This window comes from Mchenga conophoros, linkage group LG15 (genome assembly GCF_057382185.1).
Source record: "Mchenga conophoros isolate Kocher_MC1m ecotype Shallow Benthic linkage group LG15, M_conophoros_male_GT1.1, whole genome shotgun sequence".
NCBI lineage: Eukaryota > Metazoa > Chordata > Actinopteri > Cichliformes > Cichlidae > Mchenga > Mchenga conophoros.
The window spans coordinates 14,575,318-14,601,758 of record NC_140540.1 but is presented as its reverse complement, the minus strand read 5'-3'; the positions used below and the strand labels follow the sequence as shown (position 1 = coordinate 14,601,758).

Genomic DNA, 26,441 nt, shown 5'->3' with positions numbered 1-26,441 from the left:
CAAAGAACAGAAGTGAGAGTTAACTGAAGTCTGTTAATGCATGACAGGAGTGATGCCAGGTAGGTCACACTGCTGTTGCTGAACTGGTTGGATAGGATAGTACTGTACTGAAAGTACAATGCGATTTAAGAACAAGCCACCACATTTGTTTAGACTGCACATTAACATAATGTGGGCATAAATATGACCTCATGGCAGCCACAAGGCAGCTGAAGGAATCTCAGGAATAGTTTTAACTTAAACTACAAACCACAAACATGAGTAATGCAGAAAAATTTATCCTCACACTATTAATGTTTTTTCTGCAAGTACATAAGGAGGGCTGAAATTTGGTGCATTTTAATTCAAAGCATTTTTGATTCCTCATAACTTCATAAATTCAGCAGGTGAGGGTGAGGTAGGAAATTTTCACAGGACACCTGCAGAAAAAAGACCTGTAGTATTGTTTTTTTGAACAACAGGTGGATAGTAGCTACTTGTTAAATAAGCATGTTTTCCTATGTGTGATTAATTGGATTTTACAGACCGTGCCTGAAAGAACTCAATAATAAACAAAGTAAACAAACAAACAAACAAACAAGAAAGCCTCTTCTCTTAAAAACAAAAACAAAACAAACCCCTGCACTACAGTTTAGGGTTTGCAGAATTGCATCTGAACAAACAACAAAACATCTGGAACGATGGCCTTCCCACAGATGAGATCAAAGTGGAGATGCCTGCCCATGTGTCACAGGACCACATTTGATGAAAACCAAGCACAGCATATCAGCACAAATACCTCATACCAACTATCAGCATGGAGGTAGAAGGGTGATGCTTTGGGCTTGTTTTTCCAGCTACAGGACCTGGTCACCTTGCAGTCACAGAGTTGACCATGAACTCCCCTGTGTACCAAACTATTCTACTATAAGGAGTAGGAGATCTGTTGATCTGTTTGACAACTAAAACTTGGCTGAAACTGGCTCAAATAACAGAAGCCTGGTCCCAGGCAGCAAATCTACAAAAGAATGGCCAAATCATTTTCCGTATAACTACGTTATTGCTGCTAAAGGACGTTCTACAAGCAACTGAATCATGAGATAATTGGTTTTTGACAGGACTGCATAGAGTACAGTGAGAACTTTTTCACACCTGTATACATTTATTTAATTTGCAGTACAAGTCAACATTTATCATTCTTCATTTAGAAGCAAAGTAGAATTGTGGTTTGTTAAAGTATGAACCATTTTGTTCTTTTTCAAATAATAAGCACTTTGTTAGATTTCACTTTGCGGTTTGCTAGAAGGGTGGATTCGTGTGTACTGTGATCAAAGAGAAAGAGGGAAAAAGCAACATGCCTCAGAGTCAAAGGAATGGATAATGGTGCAAATCTAGCCACCAGGGTAAGCTTTATTCATTATATACTAATGATTTTCACTCAGTGTGCTGTATTAAGGAAAATGACCTTGGGAAAGTCACATGATAAGTAAGTAGATGTGAAGTTTCCCCCTTTTAGTAATTACGGTCCAAACAAAGTCTCTAATAAAAAAGTACAATATACTGGCATAAGTGATCAAACACTAAAGTGTAATCAAGCATTATATTAATAGGGCAAGCAATCAGAACAGCACAGGAAGCTGAATGCTCTGTCACCAGAAGAATGCTAGTAAGTAACAGCTGAGGCTAACGGGTCTGTTTACAAAATGTATGCAGGTTAATCAGCCATCATTCAGTTATTTGAGATCGTGCTGAGCTAGACTGTGAAAGTTGGCTGCTGAATTCTGTTTGTATTTGTATTTATGAATGCAACTTTTATTGGTTGTCGACTTCAGGTCCAAACCAGTAAAATAAACTATTTAACAAGTTCTGTTTATCAGTTTATTACAAGTACATTAAATACTAAAACCAGTGCCCAATGTTGATTTAAAATTGAGACAAGAACTAAAACTGCTATGGCAGAAAGCCAGAACTCCTCTGTCCACAAATGAGAAGTTTGGTTCTATTTTAATCTTTACACTGCCGCACCATTTCCAGCCCGTAACGGACAAAGTGCCTTCTTACTACCTCTTCACGACCTCTGGGTTATTCTGAAATTTGAGCATGTACTACAGCTGCTGAGAAAGCTGAATGTCAGATGATCTGGCTGAAGGAGGTTAGGGCTGTGCACAGAGAAAGGGTGAACAAAACAGGCAGCGTATTCCCTTTTCTGCCTCAGCTGCTAAACTACAACACAACTTGGTGTTCTTTCATGTCACTCTAAAGGGCCCCAGTTACAGTTGCTTTTAAGACAATGAGAAGCTAACACAATATGCTAGAGTGTGTGATGTTTTCAAGAGGGGAGGTGTGCACTACTGGTTCTGACTAGTGGAAATGTTCTGTGTGGTTTAGAGGGAGCTCCCTGGATAGAGCGTGCAGGAGGAAGGACGTTTACAACCAGTGAATGCAGAATCTGCACACTCTTTGCACATCAACTCAAACCACAATCACAGATTTTTCAGTGGGGAACTGGTAGATTTAAACCTACCCAATGTCTGATAGACCTGAATCAGACATCTGCATTCTCACAAATGCAGTGTATAACTTTTCACAAGCCTTCAAGTACCTTTTTTAAAAAATAAAACTTGCCTTTGATTACTATACACAGTCATGTAAAAAGAAGTAAGTTTAATTGAGTTTCTACTAGAGCTGGGCGATAGAACGATAACGATATGTATCGCGATATAACTTTCACTCGATAGAGAAATTAAGCTATCGCGATAGACCTCGCAGCTCTTGTCCTCTTAAAAAAAAAAAAAAAAAAAAAAAAGGTCAGCCAATCCAAATTAAGTAGCGCAGAGCCGAACCAATCACAGCCGCAGCGTCACGTCGCGTGACTTGTTACGTACAGCACAAGTGCCAAGCCGCACGTGTGTTTGTTTGGGAAGCAGCCAGCGGGTAATGGAGGAAATGAGTGTGCCGACTAGAAAAATCAACTGAGCGTGACCGAAGAGAAAACAGATGATGGTTCCAATGCCGGAGAGATTGTCGAACGGAAGAGCCATAGAAGTTCCGTAGTGTGAAGGTATTTCGGCTATTTCAAGTCTGACAAAAAAACAGAGTAGCGTGCACTGTAAATTGTGCCGAAAACAAGTCTGGAAATACAATAAACTGGTGCATGCGTCACACTGTGCACCACGTTATTGTTTCGGTGAAATGAATTTCTACAATACTGTTACTGTTAATTCTACTCTCTGCAGTGTTTAAATGCTTACATATACACACAGTTACTGTCCCTCCACACATACGACTCTGTTCTGCTTCTATGCCCCAGCTTTGTTTACTATTTCCCACCGAGGCTTCTAGACTTCTGATTGGCCAACATTTCTGCACGGTTAGGAATCTAGCGCCACCTGCTGCTTTGGCATGTTCATAGCAGCGTTTTCCTTCATTTCTGCCTTTATGTGTGGACGGGATTATTTTTTAAAACGAAAACGGAAAATCTCTGTTTTCAAAAATGCCCGTGTACGTGTGGACGTAGCCTCAGTCTCTGACTGGAAGCGCTAATTCGTCATTCGGCTTTTGTCAGACTAAAGTAACTGTTAAAACTGTTTGAAAAGCTCAGCTATACAACAAGGAGAGATTGAGAATTTCCTTTTAGTTCTCAGTTTATTTGATATTGACAAAAGTTAGTCAGTTTTGTCTGTTCTTCTGTAAAACAAACTAAGATTTATTTTTAGAATTAATATTTTGTTTCTAAGTGGAATTGACAATTTAGTCTGTTTCGTTTGTTCTATTTTGAAACTTAAACGCTTTAGCGGCTGCCTTTTGTGTAGTTTGCAATATTTGCCTTTATTTATCTGAAAAAGTCTCATGTTCCTTAAGTACATCTACCCTGTTGAACTTATTATGGGAAATAAATATTTAAATAAAAACAAGCTGCTGATTATTTCACATTTTACTTGTGAGCAACGGCACATTTAAATCTTACAAATTCTTACAAGTTATTTGGCTTATATCGTGATAGATATCGTTATCGCCTGAAATGAAAAAAACATAGTGATATGAAAAAATCTCATATCGCCCAGCTCTAGTTTCTACAGTGGATTTTCTTATGTGCTCAGTTTAGTTTCTACTGGATGCTTATTTTTATTTTAATAATACAGACTTGTTTGGGGGGCTTTACTGATTACAGATAACAAAACAAGCATAACACTTAAGACTCAGTCTCATTTACAGTAAATATAAGCGCCAATACCTTTTTGTTTGATGCACTGACAAATATGTCAGAACATTTTTTTTCCCTTTTAGTTTCCGTACTGGGTCTGCAGCTTTCCTTTAGTTTTACTTCTCTTTTTTCCCAAAATATATATATTTTTCAATATATGGTTTCCATATATGGTTATAATATGATTTCTAATTTTTTTTAATATTTTTATTTATAATAGAGAAGGGTATTTGTCTGTAGTAAAATTTGGGAAGTTCAGATCAAATATTACAATAAATACTTTTTTTTTTTTTTTAAACTTCATCATATGTTGAAACCCACTTCTCGGGAAATAATTTAACCAAAGCCGTCTGATGCTGGTTGTGTTGACAAATTTGACCAAAACTTACATTTCCTGTACCATTTTTAAGTTAGATTAACTAAAACATACATAAACTAACTTAACTTACTAAAGTAAGTTGAAATTCTATTTTTTGTTGTTGTGGTTAAAGTTAATAGCTTTGACACAGACTCATATAAATTGCATATTTAACACCCATTCCGAATGTTATCTATGCATGGTATTTAGCACAATATTGCACATCACATGTTGAAATAAAAACAATAAAACAATGAAATCCTAACCTACCAGAGGCAACAATTATAGCAACAACTGACACCTCAGCCAAACACAAAGATTTGTCCCTGTGTTTCCTAGGAAATTATTTATCGATTTGTTATCCGCTGGCAGATATGATGGAAACTGCCTGTGTGGGACAACTGTCAATCGATGGGGGTTAACAGAGTCCACTCCCCCCCTGTTTAATGTAACATTTACATGAACATCCAATCCAACATCTTAATATTTGCTGATGTTTAGAAAAAAAAGGTTTGGGAAAATGTCTGAGATTGTTGACGCTACAGGAGGTTTTACAAGATTTTATCCTACACATTTATTCACTGTGAACTGTGGATAAAGATCAAACCACATTTTATCAATACTGAACAAAGAAATCTCGATCATTGCGAAGGTCTCACCCATCCACTTCTACCAACTATTTGGGTGCAAGTTGTGGGTGCAGCAATCTAAGCGCGGACACCCAGACCTCGCTCTCCCTAACCACCTCCTCTAGGGACACGAAACTATTCCTAAGCCAGCTGAGAGATGTACAGTCTTAGCTGTTTCCTGGGTCTGTCCCAAGATGTCAAACACCTCATCTATGATCCATCCTGGTCAGATGCCTGTACCATCTCAATGGACTCCTTTGATTGTGGAGGAGTAGCTGATCTCTACTATTACTCTGGCCTGCTAACAAATGACCAAGCTCCTCGCCTTATCTATAAGAGCCCAGACATCCTTCAGAGGAAGCTCATTTTCTGTGCTAGTATCCTAAGCTAGAGGAGAGGAAAACATATGGACACAACCTTATAATAAACTAAGGGTCAATTACAGCACAGAACATTTAATACTTAAAAGCTACTATAATTTAGCGCATGCTTTATAAAAAAAAAAAAAAAAAAAAGAAAGAAAATAGTCTGGGTACAGCCCATTTGCCTCAATTACACACATTTTCCTCACTTAAACAAAGTTTAGCATCTTATGATGGGTTCGCCAAAGTGAAGTTTTCACACACTGCAATTACAAATTCAAAGCTTATGCAAAGATGCAGCACTGTGTCACAAAAGTCTATCAGCTGAGAGTCTTCCATAAAATGTTGATTTTCAAGACAATGACAATCAGACAAGGACAAGCTTACTGATGCTGTTTTCTTCCATTTCTCCATTTTTAAAAATGTTTTTAAAGACATTAAAAAAACAAAAAAAAAACAGGAGCGCTGGGAAAATCTGAAAATATGTTACTACAACTTGTTGCCAGCTATCAGCTGCACTCTTCCTCCTTCTGTTTGCTCTTCTGAACAAACAGTTCTCAAAGATCCTCCAAGCAACTGTACTCTCATAAATAAAGCTAGGCAAAACTTTGCTTCCCATTTGGTGTGAACAAACCTTTAGTCACTTCCATTAAAGATACAAAACAAGACAAAAGGAAACAATTAGGCCTGTGCAATGTGAGGCAAATCTGTAATATGGGATAACAGTTGTTCAGTACTGCAATGATGAACCGATCAGCTATACAATTCCTATAACTTTTAGCTTTAAAAGGGTCTTTTGCAATTTGTTTATTGTGCAAAATACAATTTAGAGAAGATTAGACTGATGAATATTTTCACAGATAAAAAGTCTGTCTCCTTCTGCTGGCTTTTTGTGATGCCAGCACATATTTGATTTTAGAGCCATGTAGGATGACTTCTGGTTTCACATTTTAACCAAACATGTACTGTGGAAAAAGCTAATTTCCAGGGCTGATAAATGAAACAATAAAAAAAAAAAAACTATACATTCATCTTCTTTTAAAATAATACGGCAGACAGAAAGTGAGAAACAGATGCACAGCGCAACAGATTTTTCCATGTAGGAACAAGCCATGGACCACTGTGACTGTGCCACATTTAGGTTGCTGACAGAAAGACCCACACCACCCAAACGTAAAGTCAGATCTAGTTAGGAACCAAGGCTCAGCTGAAAATTTCACTCCAAGGACAGAAATATCAACCTAAATGTAGCAGCATGTATTTGGAAAGTAAAACATTTCCCTGGCTTGCTCTCAAGGCTTCTGGCTGCCATGGCAACAATGTTGGTCTGTGAATGACTCATCTTTTCAGTGTCTATCACACAACAGGAGCTGTAAGCACTCCAGCCTCTCCACTGCAGGAGGGAAGAAGCATCTTTGCAGGCTACTATCTTTTAGCACCTGATAAAGCTGGCTGCAAAAATTTCCATTCTTAAGAGTTACTCCAGAAACCAGAAATAGTGCAGATAAAACCATTGTGACTCATTAAAAGTAGGTGCAGTTTGTGCAAAATGATGTAAGGATTTCTATGTTGTGCCAATTAAAAACATTTTTTTTCTGCAAGTTAACACTGTACTTGTGATTTTTGGCTTTCAGGCAACTGAATAAACCAACACTCTTATCCAATTAAAGATAGTTCGAGGTTGACTGGCAAAAATGATAATTTCATAAACACCTCAATGTACAGTATACTGACAGCTCTTCTAGTGTACTGAGCCTATATGTAACCACAACACAGACTCTGTTCTGTAAATGAATCATGACTCACACAACTGAGTGCTACCAGGCAACAGATGGCTAATCAATAAGTGTAAACATGCTAGAAAAATTGTGGTTACTCTTGCAAACTTCCCCAAGTTGCACGTATGAGCAGACATGGGAGTGTTTGGGTGATATTTATTAATCTGGCAATGATGCCTTAATATGCACGGGTAGTACTTAAAGTGCTCAGAAGACTACTACTCTTTGATCTGATCTGGAAATTTGCTGCAAGGAGAAGGGTCACTCACAAAGGATGTGGATGACTTTAAAATATATAAAAAGTATAAAAACAAACAAACAAACAAAAAACAAAGTAAAAATTTATTTATTTTGTCCTAAATATATATATTTTCCTGTTGTTTCTGGTTCCGACTGACAAACTAAAGGACAAGCATGCTCCGTGGCAAACAGGCAGTAAGCATCCCCTGAAAAATCTTCCTTTCTGATACTTGATGTTTTATTCAGTCTCACCCAAACCAAGTCCATGAACTCAGTGGGGAGTGGGCCATTTTCCTACAAATTTTGGAACTTAGGACCTAAAATCCTTTTTTAAGACCACAGGTTATTGCCCTGTCATGCTCATCAAAAGAGGGAGCTTTGAGGCACAGTGTTGGTTTCACATTTTAGATCTAACGGCTATGCCCATCTTCTAGAATGTCTATGTGAGTGGTATTTGTGCAGCTTGTTATAGCACGATGTCACAAAAGTAGTCAAATGTATTTCCTAGTAAAAAATTGAACTGTACTCTTGTTTGAAGTGCTAGAACCTGCAGCCAGTAGAGAACTGATTCATGTGCTGCCATGCCGAGCTCACAGAGGGCAAGACCACCACCTGAAATCAAAGTCTGTCTAAAAGCCCCTGGAGAGACAAGCAAATATAATGCTCCATAATTTGCCTGTGACAACATACTTGGAAATTAAAATGTTTGCATGCATTATTTAGACTGCTTCTACCTACTTTCAACCACACATACACACACATGCAGAGATGCCCCAAAGAGAAATACTGTAATTGGTTAGTCTCAGAGTCACATGGTGCTGCACTGACGAAGTATATACACAATATTAGCAAAACGGCTGATGGTTTTAAATACAATTATTGACAAGCTGTTAACATAAGCATTAAATATACTGGCATTATATTTCACAAGTTCAATAATTCCTGATTTCTGTAGCAATACGATTTTTTTAAGATCCCGCAGCATTTGCGTATGAATGTATTTCCATCTAAATATCATTGCTTTGTTTCCCTTAGCTGTTACATTTATCAGCTTTTTTGTACTCTTTTATACTGACCCACTTAAATAAAAAAGGTAACTTCATACTTTGAGTAGATCGTGTGCTTAAGTCCTTCCCAATAAATAATTGAAACACTAACGCTTATTAGAAAGGAAAAGTGTGCTTGTAGAAACTCTTTATACTCATTTTCCTACAAAATACAAATAGAAATAAGATTTTGGGGGGAGGCAAAGCAGGGCACAATAACCCAAATGAGCAGGTCAAACATCTGCAAACCCATTACGGAAAAAAAAAAAAAAAAAAAGAATTAAAAAAAAGATTTTCTCATCTATCTGCCAGCAGTTGCCACAAACATGAGGTACAAATCACCCTCCAGCTTTCAGTGGAAGAACGCTGGATAATTTGCCTGTCACTTCCACCCTTGTCAAACCAGCATCTGTCATGTTGTTTCAAGTCAGTTTGTGCACATTGCTGTGGTGCAGTGTTCAAATCCTTCCCAAAGCCCCCATCTTTTTGATCATCTGCTTTCCAGATGCACCATAACAATAAAATATATTTTCAAAATCTACAAAGCCTTTTTTGCTGTTGTATAACTATAGTCAGCATTAATACCAACACATTTTATTGCCAGCATTTAAGAAGTTGCATCATGTTGAAAAGTTGCAACTACTTGATCAGGCAAGTCTGCTCCTTCCTTTAGTATCGACAAAAAATGATCATTTGATATGACTTGCTGAAGTTATAAGTGAAAGAAACTTGACAATTAAAATCCTGTCATCAGTTCTTTGATCACAACAGTGATAATTTCTCATATCACCATTATAAAGCTCATTAACTCGTCATTAACTGTCTGTATTTATATAAGTCAGACAATTTCCTGCACAAAGTAAATGTACACATTGTTATGGATGAAACTCACTCTGCAACCAAGTGTGTGTATGCAAGTAGGATTTGTTTTACCTGCCGGTTAAAGGTAAACAACCAACAAGTAGGGCTGGGCCATAATATAGTGTTCACTGTTTTTTGTAAAACATGCAAGCAGGGCGTTGTTATTGCCGTATTTGTCGCACTAAGGTGTTCATAAATCTGGGAGTAATCTGGGTCCAAAAACTCAGTCCGCTTCAGGTCCCAAAGTCAAAACGAACACTGCAGCACACTGAGAGTTAAAAACTGTCTAAATTCTTTCATCTTTAATAAAACAATCAGCATTGCTGCTTTACCAAGTGTAATAATTAAGTTTAACATCCAGGGATCCATGAAAACAGAATTTATTACATTTAAGTTAAATGTAATAAATTCTGTTTCCTGCTAACTTCTAACTCCGTTAAATGATTTAACGGAGTTAGAAGTTAGCAGGAAGTTAGCTCGCTAGTTTCGCTAGTTACCTAAGCATGATATAGCATGTTCTGACTGAGAGATTTCTGATAAAAATTTAAACTTACAGCTCTGCTATCACTTCCAATATAAATGAAGATAGAAAATTAAACAGCAGTGATGTTTGTAGGGTTACTGAAGTTGGGCTAGGTGGTATATACCGTAATGATGTGCTACGTCAGCGGTCCCCAACCCCCGGGCTTCGGACCGGTACCGGTCCGTAAGTCATTTGGTACCGGGCCACGAGAGTTGAGGCTCAGGTGTGAAATGTATGGTTTTCAGGGTTTTTAATCGGTTTTGAGCGTTATTTTGTTATCGTTTTTATCTTTAACTCGGTTTTCCTGGGTCTTTTCACGTGTGTTATGAATAAATCTTCTTTTTTACGGTACCGGTACTAGTTTTATTTTGTTGTATTTATCCGCAACACCTTAAAGGCCGGTCCGTGAAAATATTGTCGGGCATGAACCGGTCCGTGGCGCGAAAAAGGTTGGGGACCGCTGTGCTACATGATCGCTAGTGACATAGCTTTGTTAGCATAACATAAACAGTGAAGCTAACACTTTTCCACTCGATAAAAGTTAACGTGAGGGTTCCTGATGGTTAGAGACAAATGCAATCGCATGGCAGGATGCTGTAAACAGACCAAACTTCAGTCAGGAGAACAACTGAGATAATCCATCCACAATACGAAGTTAGTCATTAATATACTGCAACAACATGGTAATAGAGCAGCTGTGACAGAATACAGCATTAATGAATCAATGGTACAGAAGTGCAGGAAGCAAGAAGAATGAGTTGAATAAAGTTTGATTTATCTGACTGCTTTGTTTCGCTTAATGTGCCTTATAATCCCGTGCACCTTATGGTCCGAAATACACGTATTTGACTTTTTTATTTGTTTCTATCATATATACAAATTAGATGCACACTAATCACATATATGATTCCAATCTGTAAATCCAATGAGCATATCCTGACATGCTACAAAACAATATGATACTATACAGGATAACTCGCCGGGTTGTTGATAATATGGGTTTACCACAAGCTTTTGACACAGAAGAAATCATGGATAAAAGCTCAGCTTGGTATCAAAATGTAGGTAAAACAACTAGCCCTTGTTATATGCTAGGGCTGCACGATTTTGCATAAAATGAGAATCATGATTTTTTGGCTTAGAATTGAAATCACGATTCTCTCACGATTTTCTTTTCCAGTATAAATATTTATTGCACTTATTAACTGCACATCAACTTCGTAACAGTTGAAAGTGAACATAAAAACAATAAATAAACATAAAAACAACAAATGTCTCACGTTTTGTTGTTGCCGCAAAATGTTGTACTGCTTGAAATTTCGTCTCCACCGTTGCTTGACACTGCGTGTATAGAGCAGGTAGTGCAACAATAGAAAAATAGTTGGGGGACGGCACTGTGTAGCGTTTGTCTAGGCCGGGTGTTGATCATTTTCCTAAATCCCTCGTTTTGCACAGTGTTGATGGGAGCCATATCTTTGGTCAGGTAAGTAATAGCCTCCGTAATTTCTTTGAGTTCGACGTGTATAGGGAAGCGCTGTATAAGGTTCCCGTTATTGGTGTTTGGGTGGTTGACCGGAACGGATTTTCTCCTGTCACTTTCTCGTCATCCCTGACGTGCTCTCCGTTGTTTTTTCCCTGCTAATTTTAACATCACACGGCACAGCTTCTGTGTCACGTGGTATAAGGCTCCGCCCTTGTCATTTGTTGAGCAGGAAGAGTGAGCGCTTTTTTTCATGCAGAGTACGTCCCGGATCAAAATGTGGTACAATCGTCGTCGTAGGTTTTTTTTTTGTTTTGTTTTTTAAATCGTTGTCATTTGGAAATGAGATCGCACATAAGTATGAATCGAGATCGCGATTTTCTAACGATTAATCGTGCAGCCCTATTATATGCTATAACTTGTTTTGATCAGCCTCTAAACTACATGGTACTATAGCCCAAGAACGTTTACCCAAAATGCAGTTTTTCAAGTTTGCTTCAGTGAAACCTCAGGAAACAGAGCAAACATCCATGTTACCAGTGCTTGCTTCTGTTACCCTGTGTCACAGATATTACATCGGTCCATTGGCACTGCTATATATTGACTTCAGATTGTGAGACTTGAAGTTAATGTAAAATTAATTTTCTTGCAATTTGTAAATGTAAATGTATTTTTAGTTGCAAGAATTTCACATGTCTACTCCTTGTATATAAAGACTTTTAAATCAGACCTATGTATTTTGAGGACCTGTAGTTTCCATATTATAAAAAGGTAAAACTTTGGTATATTTAGTAAAGCCTTAAATTTACCATACAATATAAATACACACCTAATTCTGAAGGGGTCAGGTGAGAACACTTCCTAAAAAACAACATTGCAAAGTCTACACAAGTACAACTGGTAGGCATGTAACATAACAAACACAACCAGGCCTCCACCCCACATGCCTGTCTCCACCTAAAACACACAAACAACAGACTCCAGGAGGTTTTATACCAGCCTCCCGTGTTTCAACCAAGCAGTGTCACATTTCGCTTGATGATCACATTTTGCTGTCTTGCATTATCTCCTGCGCAGTCAGAGGCTGTGCTTACTGGCTGTCACTGACATGAGAATGAGACAAGTACAAAACAAACGTCATGGCATGTAACAGGTGGTTCTTGCTTTCTCTGGTCCTTTCAGCCTTGTGAAGCATCACAGGAGACAAACTGCAGCACTGAGCTTTAAATATTGAGCTTGGTTCAGTAAAGTATGGGAGTGTGTATGGGACTCCCTGCCTCATCCTTATTTGTTAAGTATTGCAGCAATTCTGCCTCTAGCAAAAGAGTTATATTTCAGTATGTTTGGACTAGGAATCCCTTTACAATAGCTCACTATGTAAACTTCTCAGTGTGAAAAGAAAAAAGATTACAGCTTTGACAAAGTTGTCTTCTCTATTAAGAGCCTGTACCATTAACAACATACAGGAGACAACAGAAGCAAACATTTTATGGCTTAGCGGTGTCAAAGGTGTCCAAAAACTATGCTCCAATATTAATTTTAAAACATGCATAATAAAACCACTCAAATATGCATTTCCCCTCATCAGGTCTAATCACAGGGGAGCTTTTAGATACAAGCTGCAACCATTAAGCTCACATATACAGTATAATTAGTTTCTGTTAACTGTTATTTACACACAAAACAGCCTGGAAGAGTTGGTGCCATTAGACAACTGTTATGGCTCACTAACATTTACCTTTACTTGTTCAGCCAATATCCACCCACTTACGTCCACTCATTAAGCTACGCTAAATCATTCACCCGTCTCCTTGCACTGATAGCTGTGTGTCTGAAGCAGAGCTGCACCTAGCCCTATGCCACATAGCTGGTCTGACTTTGACAACACAATATTGCTCACAGATAAGTTGGGTCTTACAACTTTTCAGGTGGTTATCCAGATTCCCTTTCTGTGTCCTTTGGGTGACAGTCACTGGTTGTGGGAGGAAGTTGATTCTTAATTTTCTCAAGTAAATTTTAAATTACTGATTTCATAATCAAAACTAAAATATTTACTGACAACCACACAGTCTGTAGTGCCAAACTGCTGTCACTTTTTTGTTGGGTTGCACAGAGATATCAAGTCAATATCTGTATGGGCCAGGAACATCCTTGCTTACCAATTGGTATATCAAATAAGATGGTATTTACCTTAACAATCCTTGGGAAATATTCATGCTCACTCTATAAATGGCACAGACAATTCAAAACTTACCACAGCCTACACTTCTCTCCAACCAGATTATTCAAAAGCACTTCACCGCTGTGTTTGAAATGTCCAACTGAGCAATGAAATCCATCTCATCAGTTTGTGCAGTGTAACAGATTACAGATTTTGGGGGGTTCATGTATTTGAGCTACTTATCAAGGCGTTTACCAGGGTGCTTCCTTTTGCTCCTCTTACAGCACTGTTTGGGGTGGTTGATTTGAATAGCGTGAAGTGTCGTTGTGAAGCTCAGGCTTTATAGACAATGTTAGCAAGAAAAATTGTGCTACAATCTTAAAAGTCTGAGATACATCCAACTTACCAGTTTGGTGGCTGAAGGAATTAGAAAATGCGCTACACCCGTGTCAAACAAAGCAGGTCTCCTTCAGAAAATCTGGCTACCAGTCATCAGCTTGATTGAAAAACTGAATCTTTATTGCTTTTATAAATTACAATATAAAATGTCCTACTGTAATATCAACCCCTGCAACACAAAATAATAAAGTTAATTTAGTCTGTTTTTAAGCTTCTGGTATTATTCTTTTTCATATTTTTAAGAATTTGAAAACTTATAAACAGATATTTTAAATTATTATATTTGTTTATCAAATGGGCAGAGATAACAGGAAAAAAAACCCCATAAAATTCTGTTAAGTCAGGCAAGACAAACTCTTACCCATCAAAGGCCAATTCTGAGGCAAGGGTGACCGTGGCTCAGAATGGGCCAGAATGGGTTGGGAAGCGCATCTGTAACCGGAAGGTCGCCAGTTCGATCCCTGGGCTCTCTGTCCTGGTCATTGTGTCCCTGGGCAAGACACTTTACCCCACCGCCTACTGGTGTTGGCCAGAGGGGCCGATGGCACGATATGGCAGCCTCTCTTCTGTCAGTCTGCCCCAGGGCAGCTGTGGCTACGACTGTAGCTTGCCTCCACCAGTGTGTGAATGTGAGAGTGAATGAATAGTGGAATTGCAAAGCGCTATATAAATGCAATCAATTATCATTATTATTATTATTATTATTATTATTGTGAACCAGCTGCCTACAAGCTTGAAAATGCAATGCATGAAGGTAACTGGACTTCTTTAGGTTTTTGAGGACAAAAGGGTTATTGACCCACTATTGATCATGTCAGTCAACGTGATGCTCAGAATCAGCTCCAAAGGGGATAGTCCCCACTAGGGTTTAATTACCCAGGACTCGTTGTTTTAGAACTGAAGAAGCCTCTTGGATGGAAGCCGAAACCTCTTCAGAAACCTAAAGAAGTCGAGAGGCCTTCTTTTTCAAACCCTCAAGACTACCGTGGCCTGGTTTACTGAGACCCTACACAGACCGTGCTTGCCAAAAAATAAAATAAAACGGTAGAGTGATGAAGAGCTGTACTGGCTGGACTTTAAAAAAAGGAAACTATTTTTTTGTGTGTGTACAAGACAAGAAATAAACACTAAAATCGTGACAAATCAAAAACTTATATCAAAGCCAAATTGAATTTTCCAATCAGTGCATCAGGTGTAGAGACACTGATCCTTCAAAACACCTTGACGCAAATACATAAATCCTTCTTAGCCACTAGAACAACATGGCTCTGGGGATGTGCATTTGTCATTACACAACATCCAGCAAGGACAAAACAAAAAACAAAACAATGGGTCAAGAGATGTTAATACAACTACTGACAAAACTGTCCAAGAATACAAAACCAATGTAACATACTTTGGCACAGAGCCTTTTCAAACACCCTTTGGTCAACTCTTACAAGCTGCTTGCAAGTGTTAATAGGTGTGCATTATTTTTTGGCAGGTTTCTGAATACAGGCCAGCTTTAAAATGTGTAATGCATTTCTGGCTGCATGCACAGTGTACCTGCAGTGGATCCGGCAGTGTACACACACACAGCGGTCATGACAGGCAGACTATTTTAAGCGGCGGACCCCTTCATCCTCTTACCTTTGAGCTGCGGCAGCGGGGAGAGCTCGACCGGAGCGGTGTGAGTGCGATACTGAGAGGAGCCCTGGGATTTTCTCTGCTTCTGTGCCTTCCTCATGGACTTCCTCGTAAACCCATCCACTTTCTCTGATGCGGAGATGGCCGACATTTTGATGCATAAAATAAAAATAAAAAAAAAAAACTACCTTGACACTTTTTGCACTGTATCTCCTAGGTCATACGAAAAGCTTCCTTCCCCTTTTCACATCAGAAGGTTTGTGTTATTTTTGTATGATCCAACATGGTCGGTCGGTACGGAGGTTAAGCTGTGCCCAAAGACTGCATCATTATCTTGCTCTATGAAATACGGAGGAGGGGGATAGTCTTCAAAATACGAAAAAATACGAATTTAGTCACACGACACCGCCCACACTACACAGCACGGAGCGACCAACACGACAAGAATAAGCTCCTAAATTTCTGACATTATTTTTACTGCTGCATTGTGATCGAAAAACGTCTACCTGTTGCAAAACATAAGAGAGGCAATGCCGGATTGAAGCTGTCTACAGTAGACCTAAGCTGACAGTTAGCTAGCCTGCTAAAATTAGCTGACGGTTACAACAATTTGCACCGCTGCTGAGGGGGGGAAAAGTTACCAAAGAAAGTTGCCCCGTTAATTTTTTGCAGCTCTTCGGTAAAACACACAGTCCGCGTCTTCGAGCACTGGTTTAATCCTAGACAGAATTCTGCTGAGTGTGTTTTTGAGAGAAAAAAATTTATCCGCGATCGATGAAGTTAAATTTCGCTCGTCGACTCATTTAGCGCTTGAAAGTTAGCCTCATCCACCTAAGAGAAACTTCACCTTTCGCCACACTTCCGAATGAATAGTGTGAGACTGTTTCGCTAGCACGACCTCGATAAAGACCGAGTATTGTCAAAAACAGCAAATTACTGGATGTCGAGCTGAGGCAGGCAGCCGTAAACACTCCCAGCGAAGCCGCTCCGTCACTGTGTGTCTGTGAGCTTGACTGCGGAGCGCTGACGGGGGCACGTCACTGATTGACGTTGCTAACAGCCAATCAGAGGCGAAAATTTCAAAAAACTAGAACTTTTTAAACCAATCGAGCCGCGCAGAAAGCGGGACTTGAACATGTGACATGTGAAAACAAATAGGTGATGCGGTACAGGCAGTAGCGTTAAACAAAAACTGACACACGTCTCGTAGCAATACATTTAAAATAATAATAAGATAATATAATAAGAGTTCCATTTGTCGCCGTGTGTTTCTTTGCGCTTTTTAAAGAAGTACCCCACTTATACTTTCAGTTTTTAGCCACAGATTGTTTTAGGATTTAAAAAAGAGATCCTGGGATATTGCATTTGGAAAAACTCCGATAACAAAGAGACTGAAGAAGTCACTTGGATGAGTGACGAAACGTTTCTCCCACCGAAAACTTATTAAAATATTTAAGTGTATATTTGAGCCTGTATGTACGCTCCTGACCCCCGAGAGAAAATCCAAAATAAATTCAACCATGTGCACCCTGGTCATTAAAGATGTATGCTGTTCAGTCATTCCACCCTGGAAAACTGATAATAACTGTATGTTATTCAGGAATTCACACACGCTTTGGCCCTGCCTGTATCACTCTCTAACTCAGGGGTGTCAAACTCAAATACACAGTGGGCCAAAATTCAAAACTGGAACAAAGTCGCGGGCTAACATTAATATTTATTGGAAAAAAAAATCTTCCTCCAGATATAAGAATGAATCTTTTCTTATGGACTCAAATAAGTTTTGCTGGAAGACTGAATATAGAACAAGCAAAGCTTAATACTAAACAATATATATATTAGCTGTATAATACCAGTAGGCCTGCTCTAATAGTAATTTGGTATGGCTTCACGGGCCAAATGTAATTAGGCTGAGGGCCAAATTTGGCCCACGGGCCAGAGTTTGACAGCTATGCCCTAACTCAATGCCTTCCGCATTACATGCTGTATGTGTTTATAAAATACAGGTATAAAGCCTAAAATAAGGGCCTTTCCACAGGAAATTGGGTTTCTATTTTAGTACATTTACTTTGTCTGTAATAGAGACAAGAAGAAAGCTTTCTTTTTATCACTACACTTACATCAAAAGTAACACAAAAGAAATCTAGAATAATGTATTGTAAAATCCTAAATTATGAAAGAGAGTGCCATAGAGCTAAGTCCTGAAACCTTTGGCCAAATTCTAAATATGGATTGTATAAAGATGTTAATAATTAACATCTTTAATGTTAATTATTGTCATTTATCTTTATCTATTTAGATCAATCTTGTAGTAGATTTTTACCATTTTCTTTCCCTATTAATTATTTGCTATTATAATGGAAACGGAACAGTAAGTGTTAACAAGTTTTTCATTAGACAGGAGTCTATGCAGTCCCTCACTGTTTCCACGGGAATTTAGAGGGTAAGTAGTGCTACCAATCAAATGCACTTCATAAAGCGAAGCATTTAGAATTACCAACATCTTCCCAAGAGTGGACGTCCCAGCAAAGTCACCCCAAGGTCAGACTCTACAATGCTCAAGAAAACTACACATTCACCTAGAGCTACATCTCAGGTCTCAGTCGGCATGCTAAATGTTAAAGTTCATGGCAGTACAATTAGTGCTACCATACCAGGAGAAAACATTGTAGCAGAGCTTAGGGTTGCAAAATTACATCTGAACAAACTTCAAGCCTTTTGGAAAATGTCTTCTGGATGGACAAGACCAAAGTGCAGAGGTTTGTCCATAATGCACAGCATCATGTTTTGAGAAAAGCAAACACGCCATATCAGGACAAACATCTCCTACCAACTATCAATGGCCATGGCGGAGTGGGGGGTGATTTGGGCTTGTTTTGCAACCACAGGACCTGGGTACCTTGAAGTCATTGGGTCAACCACAAACTCCTTTGTAAATCAAAGTATTATAGAGTCAAGTGTGAAGCCATCTGTCTCACTGCTAACGTTTGCCAAAATTGTGATATGTAACAGGAGCACAGCGGCAGTCAAAGTCTAGACCTCAATCCGACTGAAATGCTGTGCATAAACTTTGCCCACAAACCTCAATGAACTGAAGTGACACAGTTAAGAAGAGCGTGCAAAAATTCCTCCACAGTGATCTGAGACTGAAAGTCATACAGAAGTCAAATATTTAAGTAACTACCATCAAATACCAGTATACCATCTTTTTTCTTTAATAACTTACTGTCCATTTTCTCACCTATCATGCTTTTAGGTTGGGTTTGTGTGCTCTTCAGTTCAGCTGCATTTATAATCAGAGGAAGTCACTTCATTGAAAGTCTTTACCACAGCTGCTGTAATAAGTTACCATCACACATACATGTTAAAAACAACCCTTCTGCCTCTCTGGGGCAGAGGCAGTGATTGTCAATTTTTCTGGCATTGTCTTCCAACCATTTCTATAGTTGGAATACAAAATGAAAAAAAATAAGTAAAAAAATTAAAACTGTCCAAATGGAACAAAATAGCTGTAAAACACTAATCACACGAATCTGCAGGGAGCTAAAGAAAAGTGTGAGATGATAGAGATTTAATTTTTTAGGTTTGAATGTTTTTCAGTCTTTAGATTTTCTCTTTTAATTACCTCGACTAAAACTCTCACCACTTCCCCATCAGACCCTCTCTGTCCCTCACATACACACAAATACACACACAGGCAGAAAACTGTTTAATAAAATTTGACTACAGCTAGATTTATCAATTAAATACAAATAAATCAAGCATCATTCATTGGTTCTTCTGTACATATAGACAAGTCAAAAATTTGCTCAGTAAGGAAAAAATCTATTGCAAACCACGTGTGCAACTCCGATATGAAGGAGCAAACTCGTACACGGAAAACACGTGACTTCGATGGCTGGCTTACAAATGTTATAGAGCTGATCTGTGAGCAGCTTACAGTGCGGTTCATAAAAAGGTTTAACAAAATGAACCAAATAACTAGATTTTTTTTAAATTGTTCTGTGAACAAATGCTTTTCTCTGCACTTGAGGATCAACTTTTTAAAATCTAATCAGCCTTTTAAATGTGGAGTCTTCGATTTAATGCTGAAGCATCTTTAGAAGTACTCATGTTCGCAACTTTAGTCACCAGCCAGAAATTCTGCACAGCACCAGAAATTTCTGTAGGAGGCGTAAAAAAGAAAAAAGAAAAAGAAAAGAAAAGAACATATTTAAATATAAAATTGAAAGCAGTCCCTGGATGTCAAATCCAAACCATCAAATGTTCAGTGACTGATCTCTTCTGATCTCAGTAATCAGTGATCTTAAGAGGCTTATAGTTTTTGGGTGCCACTTAAAAACCACCTTGAATAAAACCCTCTTAAAGAAAAGCACCAAGTTTGGTACAACCAGGTCAATCCAAAGGCCTTTTTGTGAAATACATGGAGATTTTCTTCATGGCTGGAGGGGTGCACACATTCTGGAAAACAGAAATGAAAAAAAAAACAAAGGATCATCTTAAAAGCTAAAACAACATGCATGGATGCCACATTTAATTAAAATATAATCACCCAGACATATCAGTGCCAATGCCTACAGTATGTAAGGACTGTCAAACTCATTTTACATCGTGTGCTACATATAGCCCACTTTGATAACTAAATATTTCATCCCTGTCTTTAAGACTAAGAAAAATGACCATTGCGTTGCAGTTTTTCTATGGAATAAACATATATTAAGAAAAACAAAACAAAACAAAAAAAACAGGTGTTTTTCTATTACTTAACTACTTTTAGGTTGAGTAATAGTAATAGTTGATTTAGTATGAATTGCTACGGGGGAGCTCTTTATCAATAGAAAAAGCTTTAAAACCTCTAAAAATACAGATAAGAGTTTAAAATCCATGCACTCATTCGCTTTTTAAAGCCTTTCGGTGTCGCCAGACAGGACTCTGTGCTGGGACGATTTCTGTCCCCGGACCTTATTTTTGACACCCCTGCTGTATGTGCCAATATGGGTTCCTTTTCCTTAAAGAATATTTTGCTGAAAATCTCCTTGAATCATTTAAGGAATGGCATCATATCTGCTTTGACTCCACCATCTACAGCAGCTGTAGCAGGAGGTGGAAACAAGCAGCGTCTGTAGGTGGCTGATGGGCAGCTGCGGTTTAAAATCTCCACCTCATCGGCTGCCAATTGTGTTTCAGTATAACTGAACTACATATAACACCACCCTTGCATCACAGCACCAAACTTGAGGATAATTTCAGATGAGAATGTTAATCCACTCCCAAACCTGTGAGTTTTATACTTACTGGTGATGCTGGTGTCTTGCTTTCTTGTTTCTTAGCAGCACTGGGACTTCTGGGGTCTTTGGGACTTCTAGGGCTTCTTTGACCTTTCCTCAGCTTCTGGCTCATCACTGACAGCCAGTTCACTCCTCTGGGAGAGCAGTTCTCCTTGTCGGTCTGTCTGGATGAAGCCGCATTGTTGTCCTCTGTGTGGCAGCCTGTTTGTGCTGGGCTCTCCTGAGCTGGGCAGCAAACACCAGAGAGGGTCCGGCTCCTCTTGGCTGCAGGAGAGAGTTCAGTAACGCAGTCGCACTGCTCAGTGCCCTCACAGTTCGAAGACGAGCCGTCACCGGTTTCCAGCCTGCGTTTGGCCCGTCGTTCTGTGGGGGGCGTGCTGCTTGCAGAGCTCTGGGGAGACTGGCTCAGCACCCGATGGGCCGGAGAGCCAGCCTGTTCGGAAGTTCTGCTGCTTGGGGACAACCACTGTTTGATAGTGGGCGGAGTTCTGTGGCGAACAGCTGCAGTTTTAGAGTCCTGTGAGCGGTTGGGTGTAGTGGTGCTGGAAGAAAGGGGCAGGGCGGCTCCACTGGGAGCACAGGCTGCAGGCTGAGGTGAGGCTATGCCACCAAGGCTCACTCTCCTCTGGGGCTTGGCAGGGGTTGTCTCAGCTGGAATGGAAGGCCCTTAACAGCAGAATAAAGTAGTGTGAGTCCAGATGTGATCATGTTTTGTATTTAACTGCAGGACAGCAGTGATTTATGATGAAGCACAAATTCACATGCACATACTGTAAGTGAAACCTCTACGCTTTTATGACTATATGCTAGTTCTTCACAAGAATACATTGTAGGTGAAGCACTTACTTGGGAGAATCTTAGGACGTGCATGGCCTACTAGGTTAGCCTCTCCTAATGAGGACTGTACTTCATCATTTTCTCGGTGAAGTCGCCAGATGCGCACGGTGTGGTCATCGGAACAGGAAGCAATCTGCCAACAGAGCAGAGGGCTTTATACAGAAGCTCATTAAATCGAATAAAGTCAGAGCGCCCCGCATCTTCCAGCAAAGTGCAGCTGGTTCAGGTGCTTCTCGGCTCATTAAAACTCCTCCAATTCACAGCAGTGTTCATACTTGTATAACCACTCAAGTCTTACCTTAGTGAAATCTGTCGGACACCATGCAACAGACGTCACTTCCTCACTATGACCTTGAAGCGTCATGGGAGGAAGTTCAGGATTGGAGATCTGAAATGTAACAAAAAAATGTTCAAAAACCTTAAATTCGCAGTTCCTCAACACCAGAAAACCCCCAGAGTGAAAATAAAGCAATTTTTATTACGTCAGGTAAAATATAACCGAGAACGCACCTTCCAAATGTACGTGTGGTTGTCACTCGAGCCGCTGGCCAAAAACTGGTCATCTGGGCTAACGCTGGACTTTACATAAAACGAGGAGTTCTGGTGACCGCTGAAAACTGCCACTGTGGATGAAACATAATTCTTAAAAATGACAAAATATTCACAAAGATCAGAGAACAAACAAGTCTAAGGACAATCAAATAAAAGGATAAAATGTACAGTACTGTGTATATAACAATAAAAAGAGAAATGCTGAACTTTCCTCTAGTTTCTGTACATTTAGTAACACTTTCCTCTTTCGTTTCCATTAAAAAACTGTCATGATGCATTTTGAAATGGTTTCCTGTATTGCAACCTGTCAAACAGCACCTAACCCACTGCTATTCAGAACTTCAGATCAGACTTTAACACGTAACAGTAGAAAACAAAGCATCTATGGCTTTTATTTGCATCAAGAGGCTTCTGCTGCTGGATGCTTTGCTCCCATAACAAAGCGCATTAGCGCCATCTAGTGATGAATGGGTGACTGGAAAAAAAGACCTATTCTACTCTAGTGCACATACACGCACTGTTGAGCCAGAGCGAGGAGCTTCTTTACCTGGTGTCGTTTTTATTCCGCAGACACTGAACATATAGATGCTGTCGTCTGTGCAGTTACACATCACGTTGGCTCTCGCGGAGTCCAGAGCGAGTCCGGAATATCCTGCAGCACGTCAAAAAGACAGCTGGGTTATTTGTGTGTTATTTGCACATTTCAGGTAAAGGTGATGCTTGGCATGTTAGGGAACTAACCCAGTCGCGTCCGAGTGCAAGAACCTGGATACGGAAATGTCTGCAGGGGTACAGGATCATGACGGTGTGCAGTGTAGTTCTTCCTCAAATCCCACATCTTGATTACTCTGATAAAGGGAATTGAAGGAGACAGAAAATGATCGAGAATGTCTGGTAACGGCTCTTATAAATGTGAAAAAGGTGACAAGAAGCCTTTCTTTTCTTACCCGTCAACAGCTCCCGAAGAGATGAGGGTGTGCTGATCCCTGAACAAAACCACTGTAACGCTCTGCTGGGAGTCCTGCAAATAAGATGGAGTAGCTAAAGATTAGATTTCCATTTGCAGCATCGCTCTTTTCATTCCATTAAACGGCTGATTGTCGAGAAAACTCACCACGCTCGGAGCCATGCCGCGCATGCCGCCCCGTCTCTTCTTCGTTTTAGAGGGAGGGTTGGTCTCTGCTTTGTTGTGAGCTCCGCTGATCTGGTTCACCTGTCTGTAGAAACCATCTGAGGGAAAGACACAAGTTTGATTATTGTCGTGGCATTTTTCATAAATTCAACTAAAGAAACAGGAAAAAATAAGTGTTTTTGCAACAGGCTGCTAGTAACAAAGTGGCTAAAGATATGATTTAAAATTTATTGCTAAATTGTCTATTACTGTTCCGATCAATACCTTTTTTGCTGCACCTCATGTCCCAGATCATAATATTTCCATCTCTGGCTCCAGTAGAAAACACAGCTGTGTGACAAAAGAAAATGTATTAATCACATGATACAACAATATATCATCAATGCACAGCCAACACAGTGTTAGCTCAGTAAAAGGTATACCTTTCTCCTCTGGTGCGAATGCAACAGACTTAAGACTGCAGAGGTGGCCCTTGAAGCTGCCTAACAACTCTCCAGACTTCACATCCCAGAGCCTGGCCATCTGGTCACCCGCAGCAGTTACCTGAAGAGATCACAGATGACCAAAGAATAATAAGAAAAGGCTTCAGAGTTTTTAATGGGTTCCAACAAAATAAAGAACAACAAAAAAACCCAAAAATTAGTAATCCCAGGTAAGGCAGATGCAATTACATGAGTCATGCATTTGAGGGTGACGCAAAAACATCTGACTTTCTGCAATTCTCTGACTAAACAGAATGAATTTGCACTTACTAACTGAGGCTCCCCTGGCATCCAGGCGATATCAAAGACAGCATTCTCATGAGCCAGCCATGCTGCAAGGTTAACACACTTTTAGCCACCAACATTTCAAAATACGTGGCATGACAATTATGAACACAAGTCACAAGAATACCTTTAAGAAGTGGATATTCACGGCTCTCTGTGTTGTAGAGCCTAACAATGCCTTCTTCATTAGCTGCTGCGAGGATGTTCTGCAGGTCCCTGGCTGAAAACAAACAGGAGAAAAGAGACACTGCAGTTAGACAGATTAATGACAACAGGGCCTTGCTCTCTCTGCACTTACAACGATAAGCACAAATGAATTACCAGAGGAGAAAGCTAATCCAAACGGTGGCACAGAGTCGCCAAGGTTCCCATAGGAGATATGTTCATCATGTCGGACGCATCGGTAGCCTTCAAGCAGGGAACTCAGAGGGTACCTGGACCGGGGATCTGCAGGGAGAGCTGAAGAGAATGATGCATGGTCAGAGGAAGGACATCAATGAGACACAGCAGTAAAACTAACAGAAAAAGCATTGCAGATTTAAGAGGACAATCATCAGACCACTTTGAGCTGATATGAAGGCAACTGTAACTCAAATAATCACTTGTTACAATTAAGATATGCAGAAGAGCATCTCTGAGATGCAACACATTGAACCTTGGAGTCATTGCAGCAGAAGACCACACCAGCTGCCGCTCCTGTAGGTCAAGAACAGGATCCTGGGGCTGCTATTCACACGGGATCATTTGTACTTGTGAACCGATCACGTCACGAAAGTCCAAACTAACGGTCCAGAGATTTGACTCATTGTCATTTTTAAAGCCTTCTTAGTAACAAACAAATCACCCCTGGCCTGCTATACTATACCAAAATAAGTAATAGACACCATGAAAAATAAAATAAATGAATAAACAAATAGAAGATTTGCTGGGTTTCATTATAAATGAATCAACGGGCAATTCCTATTTTATTTAACAGGAAAAAAAATAGTATGTATTCTTTGAATTACCAGAAGATTTTGAGTTTTTTTTTTCTTTTGGGACCATTTACTATAATAACCTGTATGGGTAATGAATTTAGACTGGTAACAGTGAGGCTCTTATTTTATAAATAACTCTTTAATATTTTCACAATATACTCAAACATCTTCCCACTTTCCATTAGTCTGGTAGTCTGTAGTAGCCTGGCCTACTTCAGATTGTTCTATACGTTACCCTTTACTACGTGACACCCTTCTCTAATGGCTGTAATGGCCGCTTTCAGCAGGATAACACCGTGTCACAGAGCTCACTTCCTCTCAGATTGGTTTCTTTAACATGACGATGAGCACACTTTACTCAAATGGCCTCCACAGACGCCAGATCTCAAGCCATTGGGATGTGGTAAAACAGGACATTGCATCGTTGATGTACAGTCGACAAATATGCAGAAACTGTGTGATGCCATCGCGTCAATATGAATCAAAATATCTGAGGGACGCTTTAACCAACTTGTTGAATCTACGCCTGGAAGACAAAAGAGGGTCCAACTCGCCAGGTGTACCTATTAAAGTGACCTACGAGCATAGATCCGCACGCTTGTCTTCTCACTTGCTCTTGAGTTGTATAAACCAAAGCCAATCAAAATATGAGAAACTGTCCTAATATGTACTACGGTTATAAGGCATGACATATTGTTGGTGTGCCACCAGTTGGAGTCTGAACAGCCCGACAAAGACATTCACGAAGAAAGTAGAATTAAACGTTAAAGTCCACACTGAAGGCAAAAGAAAAGCAAGTGCAAATGATACTCTAGGAGCCCTCTTGGCAGCATGACTCCTCGAAACATAAAGCAGAGATGTTAGACTGCATTATCTTCCATGTTAGACTAGCTAAAGCCCAGCCATGGCCGTGCAAATAACCCATCCCTGTCTCACCATTCTGCCTCCGTCTGCCCACTCCTCTGTCCACCACTGAGCGGAAAAGCATCCCTGCACTGCAGCACAACTCGATCCAAAGGCTTTTGTATAAAAACGTAACGTTTTCCTCGATGTCAAGCTTCTGCCGGTCCGCTTTCTGTGCCGAAGCTGGGGTACTATTTCCCGCGAAGAGATCGTCCGAGCAGAAGGACTGAATTCCCCGCTAAACTTGCGTTACGCGCAACCATTGGTGGAAACGACGACTTCCTGGGCAGGAGCGCTTCTGCTTCCGCTTTCTTTGTAAACTTTCCCACCATAACTGGA

The 26,441-nt window shown here is 39.7% G+C and overlaps 2 protein-coding genes across 2 annotated transcripts in view; both read right to left on the bottom strand.

The window, feature by feature from the left end:
- The window catches only part of ppp2r5a (protein phosphatase 2, regulatory subunit B', alpha isoform), a 58,147-nt gene extending 41,470 nt beyond the window's left edge, over positions 1-16,677 (bottom strand). The window contains exon 1 of the mRNA XM_085247588.1: positions 15,650-16,677. Coding sequence (XP_085103714.1) covers positions 15,650-15,797 — 148 coding nt within the window. The 5' untranslated portion in view covers positions 15,798-16,677. The remainder of the gene's footprint in view (positions 1-15,649) is intronic.
- A 2,665-nt stretch (positions 16,678-19,342) lies between these two features.
- On the bottom strand, positions 19,343-26,395 carry LOC146558066 (denticleless protein homolog). The gene is made up of 15 exons (XM_085246826.1): positions 26,136-26,395; positions 24,544-24,681; positions 24,350-24,442; positions 24,208-24,269; positions 23,878-23,998; positions 23,720-23,785; positions 23,438-23,553; positions 23,271-23,344; positions 23,065-23,171; positions 22,871-22,975; positions 22,282-22,394; positions 22,070-22,159; positions 21,781-21,904; positions 20,942-21,600; positions 19,343-20,107 (listed from the first exon to the last, which is right to left on the bottom strand). Exons 1-15 carry the CDS (start codon positions 26,185-26,187, stop codon positions 20,042-20,044), a joined length of 1,986 nt encoding a protein of 661 aa, XP_085102952.1. The 5' UTR covers positions 26,188-26,395; the 3' UTR covers positions 19,343-20,041.
- Between the last annotated feature and the right edge of the window lie 46 nt (positions 26,396-26,441).

What these genes read in the sequence shown, in the direction of transcription:
- LOC146558066 (XM_085246826.1), bottom strand. Translation starts at nt 26,187, where the DNA reads ATGCTTTTCCGCTCAGTGGTGGACAGAGGAGTGGGCAGACGGAGGCAG. An exon ending in TGGATTAGCTTTCTCCTCTG is followed by an intron (nt 24,443 to 24,543) that starts GTAATTCATTTG and finishes GTTTGTTTTCAG; the next exon opens with CCAGGGACCTGCAGAACATC. An exon ending in TCTTCGGGAGCTGTTGACGG is followed by an intron (nt 23,172 to 23,270) that starts GTAAGAAAAGAA and finishes TCCCTTTATCAG; the next exon opens with AGTAATCAAGATGTGGGATT.